The sequence below is a fragment of the Babylonia areolata genome, chromosome 6 (genome assembly GCF_041734735.1).
Source record: "Babylonia areolata isolate BAREFJ2019XMU chromosome 6, ASM4173473v1, whole genome shotgun sequence".
In the NCBI taxonomy this organism is placed as follows: Eukaryota; Metazoa; Mollusca; class Gastropoda; order Neogastropoda; family Buccinidae; genus Babylonia; species Babylonia areolata.
Genome location: NC_134881.1, coordinates 9,117,449 through 9,141,574, shown reverse-complemented (window position 1 = coordinate 9,141,574; position 24,126 = coordinate 9,117,449). Strand labels below are relative to the sequence as shown.

The following is a 24,126-nucleotide window of genomic DNA, read 5'->3' as shown; positions in this document are numbered from 1 at the left end:
TGATTTTTTTTCACGTTTTTGTGTGCCATGCGCCACCCTTAGAGTGTACCACTGATCCCCCCACCCCCACATACTCACGGACAACCGAAAGAGGGTTATTATATTGACTCACTTCGTTAACGTTCGTGAGTTCAGTTCATTTAAGATGCTCAATGAGGCGTCACAGCGTTGAGACAAATCCATATACGCTACACTACACCTGATAAGCAGATGCACTGACCAGCAGCGAAACCCAACACGATCAGTCAGGTCTTGGGGGAAACTAAAATTAAACAAGAGAGGCAAGGCCTTCAAGACTCAAAAAAAAAAAAAAAAAAAAAAAAAAAAAAAAAAAAAAATCCAAGCTTTTTATATATTGAGTATAATTTCAAAATATAATGTTTAAGGTGAGAAAGATCAGTTTAAAGCAAATTAAGTCCCCTAGCATTAATTACAGAGTAATTCCCCTTTTTTACTATCTGCACCAAAACGTTTGCAAAATAAATAAAACTTCCATGCTTAGCAAAAGAAGTTCCTGTTTGAACAAAAAATGATAATAATGACTGCTCTTGTTGTTGGGTCAGAATATCAGATCAAAGTGCCAAGTTTAGAGAATACAAAAAATTTAAATATAACAGTAAATGCAGTTTGCATATAATTAAGCTTCATTCTTTATTTTTTTTGTGCCCATCCCAGAAGAGCAATACTGTTTTAAACAAGATGACTGGAAAGAACTGAATTTTTCCTATTTTTATGCCTAATTTGGTGTCAACTGACAAAGTATTTGCAGAGAAAATGTCAATGTTAAAGTTTACCACGGACACACACAGACACAGACACAGACACACACACACACACACACACACAAACAACCGAACACCGGGTTAAAACATAGACTCACTTTGTTTACACAAGTGAGTTAATAAATAAACAGATAAGGAAAACACGTGCATGAACCAAAAAAATGAATGAATATATATCGATAAATGAATAAAATGTTCTGCCTATGACGACCTAACGCTATTTAGAAGTTGTTGCTGGAACTCACACTCACACATCCCTTCCTCTTCTTCGTTCATGGGCTGCAACTCCCACGTTCACTCGTATATACATTAGTGGACATTTACGTGTATGACCGTTTTTACCCCGCCACGTATGCAGCCATACTCCGTTTTCGGGGGTATGTATGCTGGGTATGTTCTTGTTTCCCACCGAACGCTGACAAGGATCACATGATCTTTAACGTGCGTATTTGATCTTCTACTTGCGTATACAATCGAAGGTTGTTCAGGCACAAGCAGGTCTGCTCATATGTTGACCTGGGAGATCGGAGAAAAAAAATCTCCACCCTTTACCCACCAGGCGCCGTTACCGAGATTTGAACCCGTCACACATCCCTAGTCGTGGCACTCATACTCACGTCTGAAGCAAGTTCTCTGGCACTCGTGACGGAACTGAAAATTGTTGGCGTTGCCACCACAACCACCGTAGGTAAAGGGAAGGCACCGCTCCTCAGTCTGGTTGTAGTAGTACCTCTGTATGACGGCCAGGCATTGACCCGGGTCCTTAGGCAGAACGCACGAGTCTGCTCCAACATCAGTGCAACATGCAACATCAATGGCTACCCAGAGGCTGAAGAACAACGACGAAACATTAGTATCTGGTACTGCATTATAACAGATATGTGCTGAACCACTTTCAAACTTCAAGCACGTTTCGGCACACACACACACACACACACACACACACACACACACACACACACACTCGCCCCTCTCCCCCAAAGCGCATATCACCAACTAGCCAGCACCATTTTGGAGTAAGAAAACTAAAAGCCGCAATTTTTAAGGCGTGTGTAACTGAAAAACGCAAATTTATAAGCCGTATGTAACAACCACCCCCTCCTCCCCCCCCCTCCACTCCCCCCACCACACCTCCTCCGCCCCCCCCCCCTCCCCCCCCAAAAAAATCTTGTATTTAACTAAACAATACAATTTCTAAGCCGTATTCAACTAAACCCCAAAATTTCTTATGCGTATCTAACTAAACACTGCAATTTCTAAGCCCTATTTCACTGAAAACGGCAATTATTGAAGTGCATTCTCTTTTTGAATCCTCACCCACTATGCTTTTCTTGTTCTCCTCTTATACAACACACTCTTTTCACACACGAAAGTCGGTGCCCGAAAGCGTGTCTGAAGAAACTGAAAATGTCTGTACCATACGGTTGTGGCAGGGCAAGCAGCGTCAATCAAAAATAAGGAAATGAGTCGTCTACAAGCAAAACCTTCGTCAAATATGATGATGATGACACAACTACTACGACCACTGCTGCTGCTGTTACTGCTGATAACTGTGCACATTTTCTTTTGTAAAAATTTCTCTAAGACTACTGCAAAATCAGTCCGGGTATTTTCTCACCTTTCTCTAATAAATACCTCACCTTCCTCTAATAAGTACAGTCCACATACATTATAGAATCACTCAGTATTTCGAGTTGAGTAAAAAGGTCGGATTTCCATCGTAAGAGTTCATGCTAGAGTGCACTCTGACACACACACACACACACACACACACACACACACATACACGTACACTACACACGAACACACACTAATACACATACACACGCGTGCGCGTGCGGACACACATACATAAACACACACACCACACGAACACGTATACATGATAAGTACGCACACGCGCGCACGCACACACACACACACACACACACACACACACACACACACAAGCTCACCCACTCTGACGACCTCAGCTCAGGAACTCTTCACTAAACATCCGGCCGCCCATCCATCAACCCTACCGTTTCTGATCCTATCCTGTGAAGACCCGCTGACTTCTTATCCACACAATGCGAATTCATCTACTTTTCTGAAGGACTATGAGTTCAAGACTGGGAGGCAAGGTTGCACTGGCTCTTAGCGCTGCAGCCTTGGAAGCTACTTGGACCTTTGGGGGACGATCTCACAACACCGACTGGCCTGATGCAGTCTTGGCCGTAAGAGTGAGGCCGGGATGCTATTTGGGCAAGACACTCTCATCTAAAAATTAATCATCGTGCAATAACCGAGTGGTTCAAACGTTGGGCTTTCAATCTGAGGGTCCCGGGTATGAATCTTGGTAAAGGCGCCTGGTGGGTAAAGGGTGGAGATTTTTCCTATCTCCCTCGTCAACGTAATTTTTATTTGCAGACCTGCCAGTGCCTGAACCCCCTTCGTGTGTATACGCACGCAGAAGATCAAATACGTACGTTAAAGATCTTGTAATCCATGTCAGCGTTCGGTGGGTTATGGAAACGAGAACATATCCAGCATGCACCCCACACCCCACCCCTCCCCGAAAACGGAGTATGAATTCCTACATGGCGGTGTGTGTAAACAAAAACGGTCATATACGTAAAATGTTACATGTCTTTCTGAGTGTGCATGCCCGAAATCTAACTGAATGACACAGGAAACGAATGATGAGCGCCCAGTGGCAGCCGTCAGTCGGCAGCCTGTTGTGTAAATGACCCCCGTGTTTTTAAAGCGCTTGGAGCTTGGCCTCCGACCGAGGATAGGCGCCATAAAAGTGCCCATATCATCATCAAATTCAAACACGGGCACTCGGGGCAGCAGTTGCCTTCCACTGATGTTCTGGTGGTCATATACAATACAATACAATACAATACAATACAATACAGCAGTCACACATGACGTGACTCGATCTGATGCTTACCTACACAGAGCGGACCGGAAGGACATGGCTCTTTTTTACAGACAATCCGGGAATTGTTGACACACGTCTCCCCGACCCGACACGCCTGCACGCAGCAAGACACACCCTGTCACCAAACGGGTACATTACACACACACACACACACACACACACACACACACACACACACACACACACACACACAGACACACACACAGACAGACAGACACACACACACACACACACACACACACACACACACACACACACACACACACACACACACACGAGCATGAAAATCGTCCGTCATATCATTTCATTTTGGAAACATATAACAGAGTCACATGAGAATTCGTTTATAAAACATTGTTATAATAATATGATTGAAATGCAAAACTCCAAGGATAACAAGTGGCTTCATTTCACCAAATCTATTTTTTACCTTACCTGGCTTAGATCACATATGGCTGAACTTAATGTCAACAGATTGAAGTTTGCACTCTTAAAGAAACTCGAACGTCGGTACATAGATTTCTGGAGAAAGCAGAAAAACGATGAATGAATCTAAGTTAATATTCTACAATAATGTTTCTAAAGAATACAGACTAGAACCATATTTGATCTATTCAAGAAAAACTGAGCATAGAACCACCATGAGCAGACTTCGCATAAGCGCACATGATCTCCAAGCAGAAAGAGGCTGATACACAAACACAGAAAAAACATGCAAGAAAATGCAAAACATGTGGTGTTTTAGAAGATGAATATCATTTTCTAGACAAATGTATTAGACATGAATACTTACGAAAAGTTTTCTTAACAGATATCAAGTCTGAATTCACAAAATTTGTTGATAATAATACAGTGAGTCAATGGTGTAATTACGACCCCGTACAACGACGACTTGCAAAATTCGTATATGAATGTTTCAAAGAACACGTCATGTTTTAATTAGAACACCTTACATTTAGTTAAGTTGTGGGTGTTTTGTTGTTGTTTTATTGTGGTTTTTGTTTGTTTGTTTGTTTGTTTGTTTTGTTTTTGTTTTGTTGTGTGTGTGTGTGTGTGTGTGTGTGTGTGTGTGTGTGTGTGTGTGTGTGTGCGCGCGCGTGACTGTGTGTGCGTTTGCACATGTACGTGAGTGTGTGTGTGTGCGTGTGTGTGTGTGTGTATGTGTGTGTGTGTGTGTATGTGTGTGTGTGTGTGTGTGTGTGTGTGTGTGTGTGTGTGTGTGTGTAAACCATTCACGGTTTTCATGACAAAATAAATATGATTCTGATCCTGATTCTGATTTACACGATACAAGCAGAAAGTCTTTCTTTGTTCCAATCGACAGGTTCTGCTGCCTGGGCGGGATTTTGTGACAATGAGATAAAGACAAACGGACAGTTTCAGCTTCAGTTCCCAGTATGCGTCAACACGGACCCACTGCCATGTTTGTGAGGCAGGCTGCGATGTATTCACACAAAGGAAGACCTGAACGAACTCATCGGCTTGATCGTCGTTCTAGAAAATCGCGCTTGCCGGGTGACCTGAAATGTTTGTCTCCACCCCCCCGCCCCAAACATGAAAATTCCTTTTTAGTTGTAAACCTATTAAAGCCTTATCCTCTGTCCGTGTTGTGTGGACAAAAGTACTAACAACTGGAAGGAAGGAAAGATGGAAAGAAGGAAGGAAGGAAGGAAGGAAAGAATAAAGGAAAAATAGGGAGGAGTGAAGAGAAGAATGGAGAAAGGAAGGGAGGAAGGCAGGAAGGAGTGAAGGGAGGAGTGAGTGAAATAAGGGAGGAAGGATTGGAGGAAGGAAGAAAGGGAGGAAAAGAGGGAGGGAGGGATGAAGGAAGGAAGGAAGGAAAAGAGGAGTGAAGGAAGAAAGGAAGGAAGGAATGGAGGAAGGAAGGCAGGAAGGAAGGTAGGAGTGAAGGAAGGAAAGGGGGAATGGAAGGGAGGAGTGAAGGACGGAAGGGAGGAAGAAAGAAAGAACGAATGAATTGAGGGAAGGAAGGAGGGAAAGAAAGAATAACATACCGGGAAGCACTGTGGCTCTGAAACACACGAAAACCAGTGCATAGACATAAATTGTAATTGCACTCATTCCAGAATCACAGGACATAATACCTCCATTTCATATACGCAACTAAAAGGGGAATGGAACATATAGCTGCTTTCGTTACTGAATATTAAAAAAAACCCAGCAGATAATAAATAACTAACAAACAAAAAAAGGGGGGGGGGAGGGAGAAAAGTTTAATCACACATACATATACACATACGCACGCACACGCACACACGCGGCCACACACACTGATACACAGGACTTCTGTAACCAAGACAAGTGTAACAGCGCTGACTCCCAGAAAAAAAAAAAGCGAACATGAACGCAGGCAGTTTATATTGATTAATACTGTATACTACAATGCAGCCTAGAGACGACTACACGTGTAAAATATGCACATATTTCCTGAAATATCACACACACACACACACACACACACACACACACACACACACACACACACACAGGTAAAGTAAAGCAAACATTTTTTTTTTCAAGTCCAAGCGGACTTGCTTCTGTTTGTGTTTTCTTTTTCCGCCATCAAAACCCACCTCCGTTGGGGCAACACACGGCGAAGCGGTCCACAGGAGAAATGTTGCAGAAATAGCCCTCAGGGCAAGGCTGGTGGTTCGGACCTCGTCCACAGAACACAGAGGGCAAGGGGGATCCACTGGGACACGTGGCGCCACTGTCTGTAACAGCCAGTACATTCACTATTGCTGTCTGTGTGTCTGTCTGTCATTTTCGTAATATCAACATTGAGGTGTGGTGTGGTGTAGTGGTGTGGTTGGTATGGTGCACTTCAGAGACTGCATGTTTCTTTGTGTGGGGTAAAAATAAATATATATATACATAAATATGATTATTTAGGAATATATATATATATATATATCATTATAATTATATCGGGTGTCCCCCAAAAAGTGAACCGCTTTTTGACATGTATTTTCTCAGTGATAGAGTAACCGAATTCATTGAACATTTTCACACAGTAACATTAGGGTATCATCAGCAAGTCTGCAAAATATCTAAAAGTTCGAACGCAATTGTGCGAGTATTGTCCAATTCAAAACACAGAGAGAGAGAGACACAGAAAGAGAGAGAGGGAGAGAGAGAGAGAGGTCCTTGCTGGAATCAAACCCGGTGGACAGTCGCTTCCCTGCCGGGCGCTCTATCACTGGGTCATATAATTATTCAAACTGAATGTACATGGTCAGGCCAAATCTATACCAGTGCTCTGCACCAGCAAGACATCAGCAGCAGCAGCAGTAATAACAAGAAAGAAAAAAAACAACTCGAGTCCAAGTAACAACAGCAATACGATAATACCATACAACACAACACGATACGACATGACCTAACGCAACACAACACAACACAGCAATACATCACGACCCAACACATCACATCACAACAAACGCAACGGAACACAATGCAATACAATGCAATACAATACAATACAATTCAGTGTAAAGCAATGCAATACATCTTTATTAATCCCACAGGAAATAATCTGTGCATCCAAACTCTTGTCGGGTGTGGTACCTACCGTCATGACACTTTGGTCCTTCTTGTGTGCTGATGCAAACAGAGCCCTTGGTGCAGCGCTGTAGAAACACACGAATCAAGAATGTTTCACACTCTCACCCCTATGGGGGCATGGAGGATATAAAGTAACATCAACGGAATTATACAACAAAACTGACGGGCGCAATAGCCGAATGGTTTAAAGCGTTGGACTTTAATCTGAGGGTCCCGGATTCGAATCTCGGTAACGGCGCCTGGAGGGTGAAGGGTGGTGATTTTTCCGATCTCCCAGGTCAACATATGTGCAGACCTGCTAGCGCCTGAACCCCCTCCGTGTGTATACGCAAGCAGAAGATTAAATACGCATGTAAAAGATCCTGTAATCCATGTCAGCGATCGGTGGGTTATGGAAACAAGAACATACCCAGCATGCACACCCCCGAAAACGGAGTATGGCTGCCTACATGGCGGGATAAAAACGGTCATGCACGTAAAAGCCCACTCGTGTACATACGAGTGAACGTGGGAGTTGCAGCCCACGAACGGAGAAGAAGCGAAGAAACAACAAAACTAAAACGTGAACAGCATTTAAGACACTGAACGATCATATAATCTGTCCCTATTTTGATGAATTCCCCCACTTTCAAACACAACTCCCCCCCCCTCCCCCTGCTTTTAGCACATTGCAAAAATTAAAAAAAAACCCGTATTAAATAATTCTTTAGAATGTCCCCATTTCGAAGAAATGCAAATTTCGGGCTATCCATATTAAAATGAAATTCTTCTCCAGTAACACCCATTTCACAGTATCGACAAATCTGCACTGCATGTGAAATATTATGACGTCTCATCAGGTAATTTGTGAATACTACACCCAAGCTGTGTTAATGATAAGGTGTATACCGAAAGATCAGGCGTCTTAGATTGGAAATGTGTTTTTGTCTTCCAAAATTTAGTTTAAAGTTTCTAAAACATAAACATTTATTGCTATTTTCCGAGGCCACATTCGAATATAATTATTTTGCAATTCGTTTCTGACATGGAAAGCTTTGGAATGATTAGATAGATAGATAGAAAAATAGATAGATAGATGAATGGATGAATGAATGAATGAATACATCAACAGACCAACCAACCAACCAAACAACTGAAAAAAAAACAAACGAAAAACCGAAAATGATAATGATAATATTAATATTGATAACAATACCACTGATAATACTAATCCTACAAATTATCATACTAATAGTAATAAGTAATAATAATAATAATAATAATAATGATGATGATAATTATCATCATCATCATCATCATCATAACAATAATACTAGTATTGATAATAATAAAAGAAGAAGAAGGAGGAGAAGAAGAACAGTCAATATAATGAACAAACAAGTTTGGTTTGTTTGTGTTTGTTTGTTTTTTCAGCCCCTTGAGCTAACCTCCTTTGGACACAACGGTTCTGTGCACGTGAAACCACAGCCATTGTAACAGCACTTTTGTGTCTTCGGACAGTCTTCGTCGTCACGGCACTGGAGGACGCATAGTCCGAGCCCTTTAGGGACCGGACACCAACCTGGATTCACTGTCAAAACGAAGAGGAAAGTTGAGTTCATTCAGTCATTCGGGTGGTCTGTACACACGCACACTGGAGATTCTTCTTCTTTTTTTGTTTCTTCTTCTTTCTTTCTTTCTTTCATTCTTTCATTTATCACCATGATCATGATCATCATCATGATCAATATTGTTATCATTATCACTTTTGTTATTATAAGTATTGTAGTAGCAGTAGCGGTATATAGTTATTGTCATTATTATTTTTTTTTTTTTGTTGTTGATATTGTACATATTGTGGAAGTGATTCTGATGAAAAGAATCCAAGACCATAAGTACATGTCACAAACTGGTCAGTATAGTTTATGGAGTGCGGGAGAGGGTTGGGGAATGTAAAGAAAACGAAAAAAGGAAAAGGAGGATGAGACTAGTGAAGATAAAGTGGATGATAGAGGGCGGGAGACGGGGGGCGGGGGGCGGTTACGGGGTGGGTGGGGGAGGGGTCGGGGGGGGGGGGGGGGGTAGGTCGGTGAAGGAAAGTGGGGGTTTGTGGCGAAGAATGGAGAGAGAGGAAGAGAGAACCAAAGAGAGAGGGGGTTCGGAACGAGAGGGGTGGAGGGAGGAGAGAGAGGCGGGTGCCAGGTGAGTGGACACACACTCCGACTCAGATGATTAAAAAAAAAAAAAAATTAAAAAAAAATTAAAAACTCTGCATGACCAGGGTCCCTTATGAACAAAGGAGCGAATATAGTATTTTGCAAATGTCACTTTCACCGCCAGCGTCAACATGAGTCCTTCAACTGCCAGGAACATAGAAGCATACACCCATCTTTTAACTGAAATGCTCTTTATATATAATAATGCAAATCAAATTGTGTCTGTTAGCAAACAGTTTTATATGAAAGCAAAAATATCGTCTGCGAATCATAAAACAAACAGTTCTGTTTAAATCAATAGTGAATGTAGCGCTATCCCTTCCATGGTCTATTACTTCTACCACTGCATCATTTATGAATAATGAAAACAAAGCAGGACGGCAAGTATTTCCATGTTTCATGCCTATAAATATATGTTATCAGTAAGCTTGTTACCACACCTTATCATTTTGACAACATTCTATTATTATACTCTTGACGCATTTTAAAAAAGCTTTCCTCCAACTAAATATCTATCAGAACAGGCCATATAGCTTCGACCATCTGAATCAAATGCCTTTTTAAAGTCAGAAAATGACAATCGAATAAACTGATTCAACATTTGCGAATGAAAGAAAACTCCTTACGGATAAGTGCAAAAGCCCTAAGCGTGATCAAATGTTAGCATCTTGGTTTAATTCCAGCCTGATGTTCATCATACTATATTCAACACATTGTATTGAAGACATCCTTCAATTTTATTTCTGATAACAATATCATATTCTTTATTACTAGTATCAGATAGTGAATTATCTCCTTTTTTTCACTATTTACGGCCGGATGTACACCCAGAGACAAATAGACACACGATCGATTAGCGATAAATACACATTAACAAAATTAATGAGAAAAAAACAAACTGATCAGCCAGGCAGCTATGTTGAGAGAGTATAATGATAATGGAAGCTTCTTGCTGATGTTGTTGTTTCTGCAACTGCTGTTGTTCTTGTTGCTGCTGCTGTTGTTATTGCTGCTGCTGTTGTTGTTGTTGTTATTACGGCTGCTGCTGTTGTTGTTGTTGAAAAAGCAGCTGGTACTCATTTCGTGCGATAGACTGCAGCCAAAACAGAAACATACTTGGAACAGAAAGGCGAACACACGGGTAGGCAGGCATAAGCAGGGCAATATTTTTAACGATATCTTCATGTTGCTACTGTTGTCGATGTGGCTGTTTGTTTGCGTTCACTTACCTGGTACACATCTCGAGCCGGTGATGGTATTCTTGCAGATACTCCCACGTATGCAGAGCTGAAAATTAAAGAAAAGCAACATCTCTCACTTAAAATACAAACAATAAAAAATAGCAATCGTTGAAAATGATATATGTTGGCGCACACCAGATGAATTTGTATTTGTATTTGTATTTCTTTTTATCACAACAGATTTCTCTGTGTGAAATTCGGGCTGCTCTCCCCAGGGAGAGCGCGTCACTATACTACAGCGCCACCCATTTTTTAAAATTTTTTCCTGCGTGCAGTTTTTTTTGTTTTTCGTATCGAAGTGGATTTTTCTACAGAATTTTGCCAGTAACAACCCTTTTGTTGCCGCGGGTTCTTTTACGTGCGCTAAGTGCATGCTGCACACGGGACCTCGGTTTATCGTCTCATCCGAATAACTAGCGTCCAGACCACCACTCAAGGTCTAGTGGAGGGGGAGAAGATATCGGCGTAATGATTTTTTTCCAAGAAAGACCACGAAACTCTCAAATGCTTTTTGAAAATCCACTGTAACAATCAAGGGATGTTTTTCCGTTTCTGCATATAGCGACCCTTCATGAAGCCTTTCTGATCTTCATGAATCTACCTACGTAAAACAGACTTTATTCGACCAGCAATCGATGCTGAGGCAATTTTATACGTTGTGTTTAACCCTTTCACCGCCGAGCTCGCATTTATGCACAGGCGTTGTAGAGGACCCATGTCACTGAAAGGTGACAATTCATTGGTCTGATAACCATGAACCTACTGCTCTTAATGTTCGGTGGTAGGATAGGCCATATTTTCTATACATCGCAGAGGGAATCCCCAGCTATTCTTAGCCACTGTCTTTCCTGTGTATATACAAGGGAATTCTACACTGTGAAAGGGTTAATAAACAAACAGGTCTCCAGTTTTTCAGATATTGCTTGGGTTTCTCTTTTATAGGTAAGCAAATAATTACCCCTCCACGTTTCTATTCGTCGTCACACCTGAGCTAGGCTGCATGAATGAGCTTGTCAAAGCTAAGTTTGCATAGCGTTAACAGTTGTACAAATTCTATGGAGTTAAGGCAGACAAAAAAATACGTACATTTATAGCAAACAGATGTAATCGAGGACAGAAAATCGGGTCCAAAGAAACAAAAAGGTGGTGGTGCTGTCTAAAGACGTGGAACAAGCTCCCTGATAACCTCCGTCATTCTGATTCCCTCGCATCTTTTAAATCTCGTCTCAAAACTCACCTTTTCCCTCAGCAATAAGTTCAATTGTGGCAGGTCCACTTCCTTTGCGTTAGCTGTGCTTGACTATGTGTGTATACATATGCATGTGTACAAAACTACATGCATGTATATGAATGTGTATTGTGTGTGCGTGTGCGTGTGTTTATGTAAGTTTGTGCCTGCCTATGTGTGCGTATGTGTTAGGGTAGCTGTTAGATACACATGTATGTTAAAATGTATGTATGCAGCGTGTATGTGTGTGTGTGTGTGTGTGTGTGTGTGTGTGTGTGTGTCCGTGTGTGTGTGTGTGCGTGTGTGTGTGTGTGTGTGTGTGTAGTCACATTTTGGTGTGTGTATGTAACATTGATATGATGTTTTATGTTAACAAAAGCGTTTTTGTAAAGCACCTAGAGCAGATTTCTGAATAGTGTGCTATATAAGTATCCATTATTATTAGTAGTAGTAGTAGTAATGCCCTCTCTGGGAAGCGCAGCAATGAATTTCACATAAAAAAAATGTGTTGCTACAAGAAAGAACACAGCACACAACACAAAACGGCACAGTACAGCACAGCAGAGCACAGCAGAGCACAGCACAGCACAGCACAGCACAGCACAGCACAGCACAGCACAAAACACCACAGTGCACCACAACCCAAAACAGCGCAAAATAACACAACAGAGAATAACGACCACTGCACCTGACTACAAACACCTTTACAACTACGATTTGAAGGGAAAAAAAAATATATATATATACATCAAACTATTTATCTCTCTCTCTCTCTCTCTCTCTCTCTCTCTCTCTATATATATATATATATATATATATATATATAATTATGTGTGTGTGTGTGTGTGTGTGTGTGTGTGTGTGTGTGTGTGTGTGTGTGTGTGTGATGATGATGATGACAATAGCAACAAGAAAAACAGTAACAATAGTAATCTCAACAACAACAATAATCAAGGGAATCAGAAAACAATAACAACAACGACAAAAGCATCGTCACTGACCGTGGAGGCACATGTAGGGGGGATCACCGTTTCACTACAGGCCTTGTGGCCGCACCCAGTCTCACAACACTTCTCGCCCTTGTCGCACTCACTGTCGTCTGTGCAAGGAGGGCCGCATTTTTGTCCGGGGGCAAGCGGGAGAGGAGGGGGGCAGATTGGACCTGGAAAGGGGAAGTGAGGGAGAGGAGGAAGGAGAGAGGGGTTGAGATGAAAAATAATGTGTATCAATTCTATATATAAGTGTGACATATCACTCTCCGTGTCACACACACAACATGATTTTATTAGTGATATATCTCTCTCCGTGTCTCACACACAATATGATTATATATATATATATATATATATATATATATAAAAACACGGTCATACACGTAAAATGTTACATGTGTGTCTGGGTGTGTATGTGTCCGTGCATGAAATCTGATTGAATGACACAGGAAACGAATGATGAGCGCCCAGTGGCTGCCGTCAGTCGGCTCTACCCAGGTAGGCAGCCTGTTGTGCAAATGACCCCCCGTGTTTGTAAAGCGCTGGTCTCCGACCGAGGACAGGCGCTATATAAGTATCCATATCAATCAATCAATCAATCTAGCAATACACACACACACACACACACATACACACACACACACACACACACACAGTCTGCAGCGTAACAATGATAACAAGGTGGTCTGTCATAACTCTTTGTGATTTATTTATTTATGTATTTTACATGGTGTTTGCAATTTGCGGCTGTTCAAGGATAAAAACTTCTGAAAAGGATTTATGCCATCATCACTGTGGTATCAACTGAAAACGTACACTTCTGAACAGGAGTGTCCTTGTGTCAGCATTTCTCATTTTGGGGACATTCGTTACTGTTTATGAATCATTCCTCAACCTGACAGGCGCAATAGCCAAGTGGTTCAAGCGTTCGACTTTCCATTTGAGGGTCCCGGGTTCGAATCTCGCTAACGGCGCCTGGTGGGTAAAGGGTGGAGAATTCCTCATTTCTCAGCAGAAAAGAATGGCGTCACTTTTTCCATCCGTCTAAAAAATCGATAAACAAATGAACACAAACAAAAGAGAGAAGAGTATCGCCAAAATTGTCATGACTTCGTTAAATGCGAGTTGCTTTTTCCTAGGATGGCACATCTTTGTTTACACTGATTCAAACAACGAACACAATATCATGGAACAGCAACGTTTCCATTTGTAGTCTCATTTTTCAGTTTCAGTTTCCTTTCTAAACTTCCCCAAAGTGAAGAAATAACTCAGTGTGTGTGTGTGTGTGTGTGTGTCGCGCGTCTACGTTCGTGTGTGTATGTGCGTGCATGTGTGCCTATGTGTTTGTGTGTTTGAGCGCGCGCGTGTGTTCATGTACGTGCGCACGTGCGAAGGTGCGTTTCTGCGTGCGTGAGAGCGTGCTTGAAACAGCTGCTGTGGACGTCTTTGTGAGGGAGTGAAACAAAGCACTACTCAATACTCACGGAGCTGTTCACAGGACGCTCCGTGTTCACTCTCAATGCAGATTTCTTTCCCTTCACATCTCTGAAAACAACACATTCACCATTTCACCGTCCCCCCCTTTGCACAGCCGACATGAAAACATGGAATAAACAACTGAGCACTCATGTCAGTTTCTCTTCTCGCGTTCGCAACCCCCCCACCCCCCCAAAAAAAAGCAACAAAAAACAAAACAAAACAAACTATAAAAAAAGCACCATAAAACTTTCTTGACAAACAGGCACGAAATAGAGAGCACTCTATGTTTCTTTATTTAAAAAAAAAAAAAAAAAAGTTTAAAAAAAGGATACGTAAAAAGAGTGAGTTTGAGAAGGCTGGCAAGAGAAAGCCACCTTTCAAAACAAAAGCCACTGGAGCGTTTAACAACAAAATGTGGAAAAGCAATGACAGGCGCAATAGCCGAGTGGTTAAAGCGTTGGACTTTCAATCTCAGGGTCCAGAGTTCGAATCTCGGTAACGGCGCCTGGTGGGTAAAGGGTGGAGATTTTTTTTCTCCGATCTCCCAGGTCAACATATGTGCAGACCTGCCTGTGCCTGAACCCCCGTTCGTGTGTATGCGCAAGCAGAGGGTCACATTCGCACGCTAAATATCCTGCAATCCATGACAGCGCTCGGTGGGTCATGGAAACAAGAACATACCCAGCATGCACTCCCCGAAAACAGAATATGGCTGCCTAAATGGCGGGGTTAAAAAAACAAACAAAAAAAACAACTGTCATACACACAAAAGCCCACTCATGTACATACGAGTGAACGTGGGAGTTGCAGCCCACGAACGAAGGAGAAGAAGGAGAAGACAACACCCCGAACAACGACCGCGACCAGACAGCACAATACCTTCCTCTGCCTGCAGCAGCAACACTGCCACAACTGTACCACATAATTACACACGTGTGGAGTCGTGGCCTAGTGGTAACGCGTCCCCCTGGGAAGCGAGAGGATCTGAGCGCACGGGATCGAATCCCAAACTCGCCCAGTATTTACTGCCCCTCAACAAGACATTGAGCGGTGGTCTGGACGTTAGTCATTCGGAAGAAACGATAAATTGAGGTTGCGCATGCACTTGGCGCACGTCAAAGAACCCACGGCAACAGAAGGGTTGTCCTAGCGGTACTGCCCCTCCTCTAGACATTGAGCGGTGGTCTGGACGTTAGTCATTCAGAAGAGACGATAAAACCGAGGTCGTCAGTGTGTGTGTAGCATGTACTTAACGCACGGAAACGAAACCAACAGCAACAAAAGGGTTGTCCTTGGCAAAATTCTGAAGAAAAAAAATACAACTTTGACAGGAAAAACAAGCACAGTTGTAGACAAAAAAAAAAAAAAAAAAAAAAAAAAAGAAAGAAAGAAAAGAGAAAAGAAGAAGAAAACTTAAGGTGGCTTTGCACTGCAGCGACGCACTTTCCTTGTGGAGAGAAGCCCGATCACCACACAGAGAAATCTGTTGTGATAAAGCATAATGCAGTACCATACCATAAAATCCAATACGATACAACACAACACAATACAATACTATACAATACGATACAATGCAATACCTTACATTATCAACAACACGTCCTCAAATACACCAGTTTCTTTTTGATCCAATTCTAACTGACATTGCTGCTGTGTGTGGGCACTCCCCCTTTGCTGTGTTTGTCGTGTCAGAAGTACAAACATTGCCGATTCTTTCATATTAACCACCTGGGAGGGACATGGTGGGACGGGTGTATGAAGTGTCTGTCACATCGTGTGGAAGATTTTGTAGAAATGTTTGAAGATTTCAAAAATATCTGTGATACACGTGTGGATACAGTTTGTATATTTTATTTTATTTATTTATTTATTTATTTTTATTTTTATTATTTTTTTTTTTTTTGGGGGGGGGGTCCAAATGTGTAGAGGTTCTGAAGAATTTAAAATATTTGAGATAACAATAATAACAATAATAATAATGACAAGACGAAGAAGAAGAAGAATTGCTAAGTGTTGCTTACAGTCCAGCAAGAAGAATAAGAAGTATCATAACCATCATCATCATCATCATCAACATCATGATCATCATCGTCGTCGTCGTCATCGTCATCGTCATTGTCATCCCCATTACAAACTAACTCCGATGAATGTCCGCTCACTTTGGCAGCACAGGAGCCCGGGGTGGACGGGCGGGATGCATTCCTTCGCTCCGCATCCTGTTCGACAAAGAAAGAAGACATTCTGCTTAATATTTATTATTTATTACCAATCAAGTGATAACGTTCAAATGTGAAAATCAATACTTAAAAAAAACAAACCACCTACAATCACCAGTTTGTAAAATAAGTGCGTGTGTGCGTGCGTGCGTTTGTGAGGTAATAAGGACTTGTGTTATTTTTGTTATTTTTTTCTTTCTTTTTATCACAACAGATTTCTCTGTGTGAAATTCGGGCTGCTCTCCCCAGGGAGAGCGCGAAGCTACACTACAGTGCCACCCGTGTTACACATGCAAAGTGTCATTTCCCGTGTCTGTCATCGAAATATGGAAACTGTTGTTCTCCTGTGTTTCGTTAAATTAAATCTAGAACAAAGGAGTGGTGGCCTAAGTGGGAACGCGTCCGCCCGGGAAGCGAGAGAATCTGAGCGGATGGGGTCGAACCCTACACTCGCCCAATATCTTCTCCCCCCCCCCCCCCCTCCACATGACATTGAAAACCAGTAATAACACCCCGAACAAACACCACGACCGAAACAACACAATACCCTCCTCTCCCTGCAGCAACAACAGTGCCATAACTGTACCACATAATTACACACGTGTGAGTAAAGCGTCCCCCTAGGAAGCAAGAGAATCTGTGTGCGCGGGATCGAATCCCAAACACCCCCCGAAAACAGAGTACGGCTGCCTAAACGGCAGGGTAAAAACGGTCATGCACGTAGAAGCGCACTCGCGTACATACGAAGAAGAAGAGGAAGAAGAAGAATACAAAACTCGTCAGTATTTTCTGTTTACTGTACACTGAGTTGGTGACCTGGACGCCAGTCATTCCGATGAGACGACAAACTGAGGTTCCGTGTGTAGCATGCACTTGGCGCACGTAAGAGAACCCACGGCAATAGAAGTCCCCGGCAAAATGATGTAAAAAAAAAAAAAAAATCTACTTTAATCGGAAAAATGAATACACTTGCAGCAGACAGCAAACAGAAGAAGAACTAAAAGTGTATTTGTATTTGTATCTGTATTTCTTTTTATCACAACAGATTTCTCTGTGTGAAATTCGGGCTGCTCTCCCCAGTGGAGCGCGTCGCTACACTACAGCGCCACCGATTTTTTTATTTTTTCCTGCGTGCAGTTTTATTTGTTTTTCTTTTCGATGTGGATTTTTCTACAGAATTTTGCCAGGAACAACCCTTTTGTTGCCGCGGGTTCTTTTACGTGCGCTAAGTGCATGCTGCACACGGGACCTCAGTTTATCGTCTCATCCGAATGTGTAGCGTCCAGACCACCAATCAAGGTCTAGTGAAGGGGGAGAAAATATCGGCGGCTGAACCGTGATTCGAACCAGCGCGCTCAGATTCTCTCGCTTCCTAGGCAGACGCGTTACCTCTAGGCCATCACTGAAGCAATGCGTTCTCCCCGCAGAGACCAGCCCGAATTTTCCTCAAGATAAATGTGTTGTGGCAATGGGTAATACAATACAATACAACACAATACAGTACAAAACAATACAAAACAAAGAATACAATACACTGCAATACTATACAGTGCAGTACAACGCAGCGCAATGTACTGCAATACAATACAATACAATATACACAATACATTACGATTGGGTTATATTTCAAAATCAGAACGCTGGCTTTTAAAGGTGACAGTAACCGTTAAAATACGGATTATTCTATCCACATTTCAGACATCAGTTTCAGAACAAGAATCAAAGCTCTTACGAGTGGTCTGGTCTGTAAATACTGATCACAGGCAGAACAGTAAGATGTGGCTTTCAACATAAAAACATGCACAGAGGACTCCAAACGAGTCAAATGCAAATAAAAATCAATCACAATTCCACTGTTATCACCCCACACCTACCCCACCCCACACCCAAAAACAAACGAACACGGTGTACGCACACATACCCACGCACGACTTCACACACACACACACACACACACACACACACACACGCACACACACACACACACACACACACACACACACACACACACACACACACACACACACACATACGGCTTGATCATTACAAGCTTGTGGTGGTTAAATCAAACTTCCTTCATGCAAACACACACACACACACACACACACACACACACACACAGAGAGAGAGAGAGAGAGAGAGAGAGAGAGAGAGAGAGAGAGAGAGAACGGTAAAGACGACTTACCTGTCCGGCAACACTTTTCGCTGTGTTGACAACTGTTGTCGTCGTAACAGGAGTCCGGACCACAAGGGGCGCCTGACCCACTGAACGCCGGGCACAACCCCCTAGCTGCTAGAATAGAATAGAACAGAATAGAGTATGTCTTTATTACCAAGCGTACCGGGGTCACAAAGAATATTGGGGAGGGTGGGGGGTGGGGTGGGGGGATAGTACATAACAAGATACGAACATAAATCGAAAATCATACACAAACATAGATACATGGGGAAAGAAGAAAGCATTTCTTTTCTGTCTTTTCTTTTCTTTTTCTTTTTCTTTTCTGAGAATCCCACTCGTCGCTCCATTGTGATGATGTACAGGAGAACAGGAAGGGGATGGGTGGTGGTAGGGGGGGGGAGGGGGAGAGAGAGACAGAGAGAGAGACACAGAGACAGAGAGAGAGACACAGAGACAGAGACAGAGAGAGAGAGAGAGAGAGAGAGAGAGAGACAGACACAGAGAGAGAGGGAGGGAGGACAATAGCAGTTGCACAGCTGAGTCACATGCTCGCCCATAATTCTTTTCTATTTTTTTTTTCTAGTCACCAATTAAAACAAACGAATGACATTTTTCTGTAAATATCTCTCCTCGACCAGACACTGTCATATTCAGCCACTCTACATGTAAATGATCATGGTTGTTACACGAGTTTTTATCTTTTCTTTTTGTGGCCGCAGTTGCATTGACGTCATGGAGCATCCGCTTTTCTGTTTCCTTTTTTTTTTCTCTTTCTTTTTTGTGCTTTTTTTGTTGTTGTTGTTGTTGTCGTTTTTTTGAGTGCTTTATATGCCTTCTTCATTGGCAAACACACACACACACACACACACAGATAAATCTTTTTCTTCTTCTTGTTCTTGTTTATAAACTTCTTGTTTCTTTACTTTTTTCCCACATTTGTTTCTTCAAATTCCACTGCAAATAACCATGGGTTTTTTTGAGAAAGAGTGGTCATGAATGTTTTTTTGTAACTTGTAATATTTTTCTTTCATGTAAAACGCCCGTGAGCTCTAAGAGAGAAAATGCGCTATAGAAATGTACATTGTTATTATTATTGTTATTATTATTGACTCACTTGTGTAAACAAAGTGAGTCTATGTTTTAACCCGGTGTTCGGTTGTCTGTGTGTATGTGTGTGTCCGTGTGTCTGTGTGTCTGTGTGTCCGTGGTAAACTTTAACATTGACATTTTCTCTGCAAATACTTTGTCAGTTGACACCAAATTAGGCATAAAAATAGGAAAAATTCAGTTCTTTCCAGTCATCTTGTTTAAAACAATATTGCACCTCTGGGATGGGCACAAAAAAATAAAAAAAAGAAGCCTAATTTTATGCAAACTGCATTTACTGTTATATTTATATTTTTTGTATTCTCTAAACTTGGCAATTTGACCTCTTATTCTGACACAACGACAAGACGAGTCATTATTATCATTTTTTGTTCAAACAGGAACTTCTTTTGCAAAGCATGGAATTTTTTATTTATTTTGCAAACGTTTTTGGTGCAGATAGGTAAAAAAAAGGGAAATTACTCTGTAATTAATGCTAGGGGACTTAATTTATCACAAGTGAGTCTTGAAGGCCTTGTTATCATTGTTATACTCACCCCCATCGGCACAGCAGAACTTTCCGACCAGCACCAAAGACGAAGCGGGGCAGACACGTTTGGTTTGGTACACCTCGTACACAGTCCTCTTCCCCTTCCCCTTCCCCTTGCCCCCCTTCCCCTTCCTGGGCTCCAGCAGGGCGTGACGGGGGAGGGGGCCACAAGCTTTCGCACCTGCTGCAGCCTGGCTGTCGTTGACAATGTCGCCAGGACCTGAGTACAATAGCATTTACTTTCGTGGCACTTTGAATGAACGTGTGGTTGAGACTGTGTGTGTGTGTGTGTGTGTGTGTTGTTGCTTGTGATGCTTGGGGAAGCAGTTGCGTGTTGCTTATGAGTTTCAGTTTCAGTTTCAGTAGGTCAAGGAGGCGTCACTGCGTTCGGACAAAACCATAATTATACGCTACACCACATCTGCCAAGCAGATGCCTGACCAGCAGCGTAACCCAACGCGCTTAGTCAGGCCTTGAGAAAAAAAAAAAAAAAAAAAAGGGGGGAATAAATAATAGATAAGCTTACATAAATAAATACATGAATAAATAAATAAATAATAATTATAATATGGAAAAAGTTAGTAGTAGTAGTAGTAGTAGTAGTAGTAATAATAATAATAATAAAATGTAAAAAAATAAAAATAAAAATAAAAAAAGAAATAAATAAAATGCTTATGAATATGATTTTACTGGAATCATCGTCCCTCAGTGTCAGTGAGTACAGTTCTGGATAGCTCAGCTGGTCCCGTCACAGCAGTTGTAAGCCAGAACGTGAGAATCGGTTGGATTGGACGGGTCCTAGTGTTGCAATGTTTTGCCTTTTGTCACACTGATGAGGTGAGGATATCTTTAGTATTACTGTTAGGTCCTATTATTTTTATCATTATTTAGATGTTTTTGTTCAGTTTTCATTATTTATCAAACATTTTGTATTTTTCTTGTTGTTAATTGGATTATTGAATTTCTCTGTTGTTGAAAACTAATGTAAAGGCAAACCATTTCTGTAATTGTTTATTTCCATTCGATTGTCTTCGTTATTACCATAGACTAATTCATTTAAGTGATAAAGTGTTATATTTGATTGCCTATATATATTTTCCATTTGGTGGTACTACTAAAGTTCCGTGCTGCACCTTAGAAATACAGTTTATAATTATTATATTGTTTTAGGAATACTTTTTGCATGTTTTATTAAATGGTGCTTATGTACTTTCTTTTGCAGAGGTTCGCGAATTGACCTTTTCTGCAGTCAACGGATCTGGCCCCAAGTATCTTTCTGAACTCCTCCATATCTATACCCCGTCTCGCCAGCTCCGTTCTTCCTCTGATACTCGACTTCTCAGGATACCTCGCGTTAGAAGTAAGACCTATGGACACAGATCGTTTTCTTTTCAATCGCCAAAGACGTGGAACAAGCTCCCTGATAACCTCCGTCATTCTGATTCCCTCGCGTCTTTTAAATCTCGTCTCAAAACTCACCTTTTCCCTCAGCAATAAGTTCAATTGTGGCAGGTCCACTTCCTTTGTGTTAGCCTGTGCTTGACTATGTGTGTATACATATGTATGTGTACATAACTACATGCTTGTATATGAATGTGTATTGTGTGTGCGTGTGTTTATGTAAGTTTGTGCCTGCCTATGTGTGCGTATGTGTTAGGGTAGCTGTTAGATACACATGTATGTTAAAATGTATGTATGCAGCGTGTGTGTGTGTGTGTGTGTGTGTGTGTGTGTGTGTGTGTGTGTGTGTAGTCACATTTTGGTGTGTGTATGTAACATAGATATGATGTATTATGTTAACAAAAGCGTTTTTGTAAAGCACCTAGAGCAGATTTCTGGACAGTGTGCTATATAAGTATCCATTATTATTATTATTAATTGACGCGCACCTGTTACGCACTCAGTGTCGCGCATTATCACGCTTTGTGTCCGAAGAGATTAAAACCGAGAACCTCTCGGAAAAGACCCACGTGTGTGGTGGTGTTCAGTCTCTTTTCCTCCCCCTCTTGTCCTCCTCACCTCCTTCTTGAAAAGAGCTGTATCGAAGACAGAACCCACCCACAACAACTACAACCTGAGCACAAAAAGGGAAACTGACGCGTCGACGCTTTGACATCGCCGCCTCTTTCTCTCTTGCTGGAGCAAAACAGCCGCAGCAGTGTCGGAACAACAGCTAGCTGTAAGAACAGAGATAGAGACAGACTGACAGGACAGGACAGGACAGGACAGGACAGACAGACAGACACAAGCACACAGCAGTAGAATGCACTCACGTATGCAAAGAGGCCCAACGACGTTCTTTTTCTGCAGAACGATGCGACACACTTGTCCCTGTATGCAAGACTGCAGAGACGTCCAGGGGAAACAAAAACAATATATATATATATATATAGGCTGCACATTTGCACACACACACACACACACACACACACACACACACACACACACACATGCACACAATATGTATACGTCACTGCAACCTTTGCACATTGACTTCAAGTATGGACACACACATACACACACACATGCACACAATATGTATACGTCACTGCAACCTTTGCACATTGACTTCAAGTATGGACACACACACACACACACACACACACACACACACACACATGCACACAATATGTATACGTCACTGCAACCTTTGCACATTGACTTCAAGTATGGACACACACACACACACACACACACACACACACACACACACACACACACACATGCACACAATGTGTATACGTCACTGCAACCTTTGCACATTGACTTCAAGTATGGACATACACACACACACACACACACACACACACACACACACACACACACACACACACATGCACACAATGTGTATACGTCACTGCAACCTTTGCACATTGACTTCAAGTATGGACACACACACACACACACACACACACACGCACGCGCACACACACAAACACACATAGTCACACACACACACACACACACACACACACACACACACACAAACAGAGAAAGTCACCGTTGCAGAACATGTGGTGATGGGTTTCGGGTTGGGGGGGACACTTCGGCGCGAACGGGAGCCTTCAGCGACAGTCACTGTCAGTGTCACTGCCGCCTGTAACATGTAACACACACGATGTTTGGGAACTGAAGTGATCATGTTCTTCCAACAAACACAGCTGTTGTGTGTATTATGTATGTTAAAATGTATGTATGCAGTGTGTGTGTGCGTGTGTGTGCGTGTGTGTGTGTGTAGTTTGTTAGTCACATTTTGGTGTGTATAAGTAACATTAATGTAATGTGTCATGTAAACAACGGCGTTTGTTGTTTTTTTGTAAAGCACCTGGATTGTGTGCTGTATAAGTATCCATTATCAATATTATCATTATTGTTTTTGTTATTGCAGTCAACAAAAGTGACGTGTTGCTCCAACAACAATAATGAATAAACAGTCATGTGATTCCATTAGATGTAAGGTATCATAATTATGTGTGCGTGATAAGACATCTACTCTCTATGCATAACATATTGTAACTGTGTGTCTATGTTGAGTTTTCGTGTGATATTTGATTCCTGTCCTGTACTTGTCATTATATATCACACGTGTGTGGCTGTGTGTGTGTGTGTGTGTGTGTGTAGTTTAATCCAAGTTACCATATAAGTATCTTAATGTCTACTATTCTTA

The 24,126-nt window shown here is 41.9% G+C and overlaps 1 protein-coding gene across 4 annotated transcripts in view; it reads right to left on the bottom strand.

The window, feature by feature from the left end:
• Nucleotides 1–20,607, bottom strand: part of LOC143282714 (papilin-like) — a 74,069-nt gene extending 53,462 nt beyond the window's left edge. For 3 of the 4 annotated variants that reach the window (XM_076588428.1, XM_076588427.1, XM_076588430.1), the window contains exons 1-12: nt 20,467–20,606; nt 18,830–18,937; nt 16,588–16,644; nt 14,434–14,494; nt 12,959–13,119; nt 10,718–10,775; nt 8,721–8,863; nt 7,301–7,358; nt 6,303–6,443; nt 5,724–5,740; nt 3,718–3,802; nt 1,400–1,564 (exon numbers count right to left, since the gene is read on the bottom strand). In XM_076588428.1, the coding sequence (XP_076444543.1) occupies nt 1,400–1,564; nt 3,718–3,802; nt 5,724–5,740; nt 6,303–6,443; nt 7,301–7,358; nt 8,721–8,863; nt 10,718–10,775; nt 12,959–13,119; nt 14,434–14,494; nt 16,588–16,644; nt 18,830–18,937; nt 20,467–20,472 (1,060 nt within the window). In that variant the 5' untranslated portion in view covers nt 20,473–20,606. Of the gene's footprint in view, nt 1–1,399; nt 1,565–3,717; nt 3,803–5,723; nt 5,741–6,302; nt 6,444–7,300; nt 7,359–8,720; nt 8,864–10,717; nt 10,776–12,958; nt 13,120–14,433; nt 14,495–16,587; nt 16,645–18,829; nt 18,938–20,466 lie in introns of all 4 variants that reach the window. The other variant, XM_076588429.1, reaches the window with a different exon arrangement.
• Nucleotides 20,608–24,126: the final 3,519 nt, after the last annotated feature.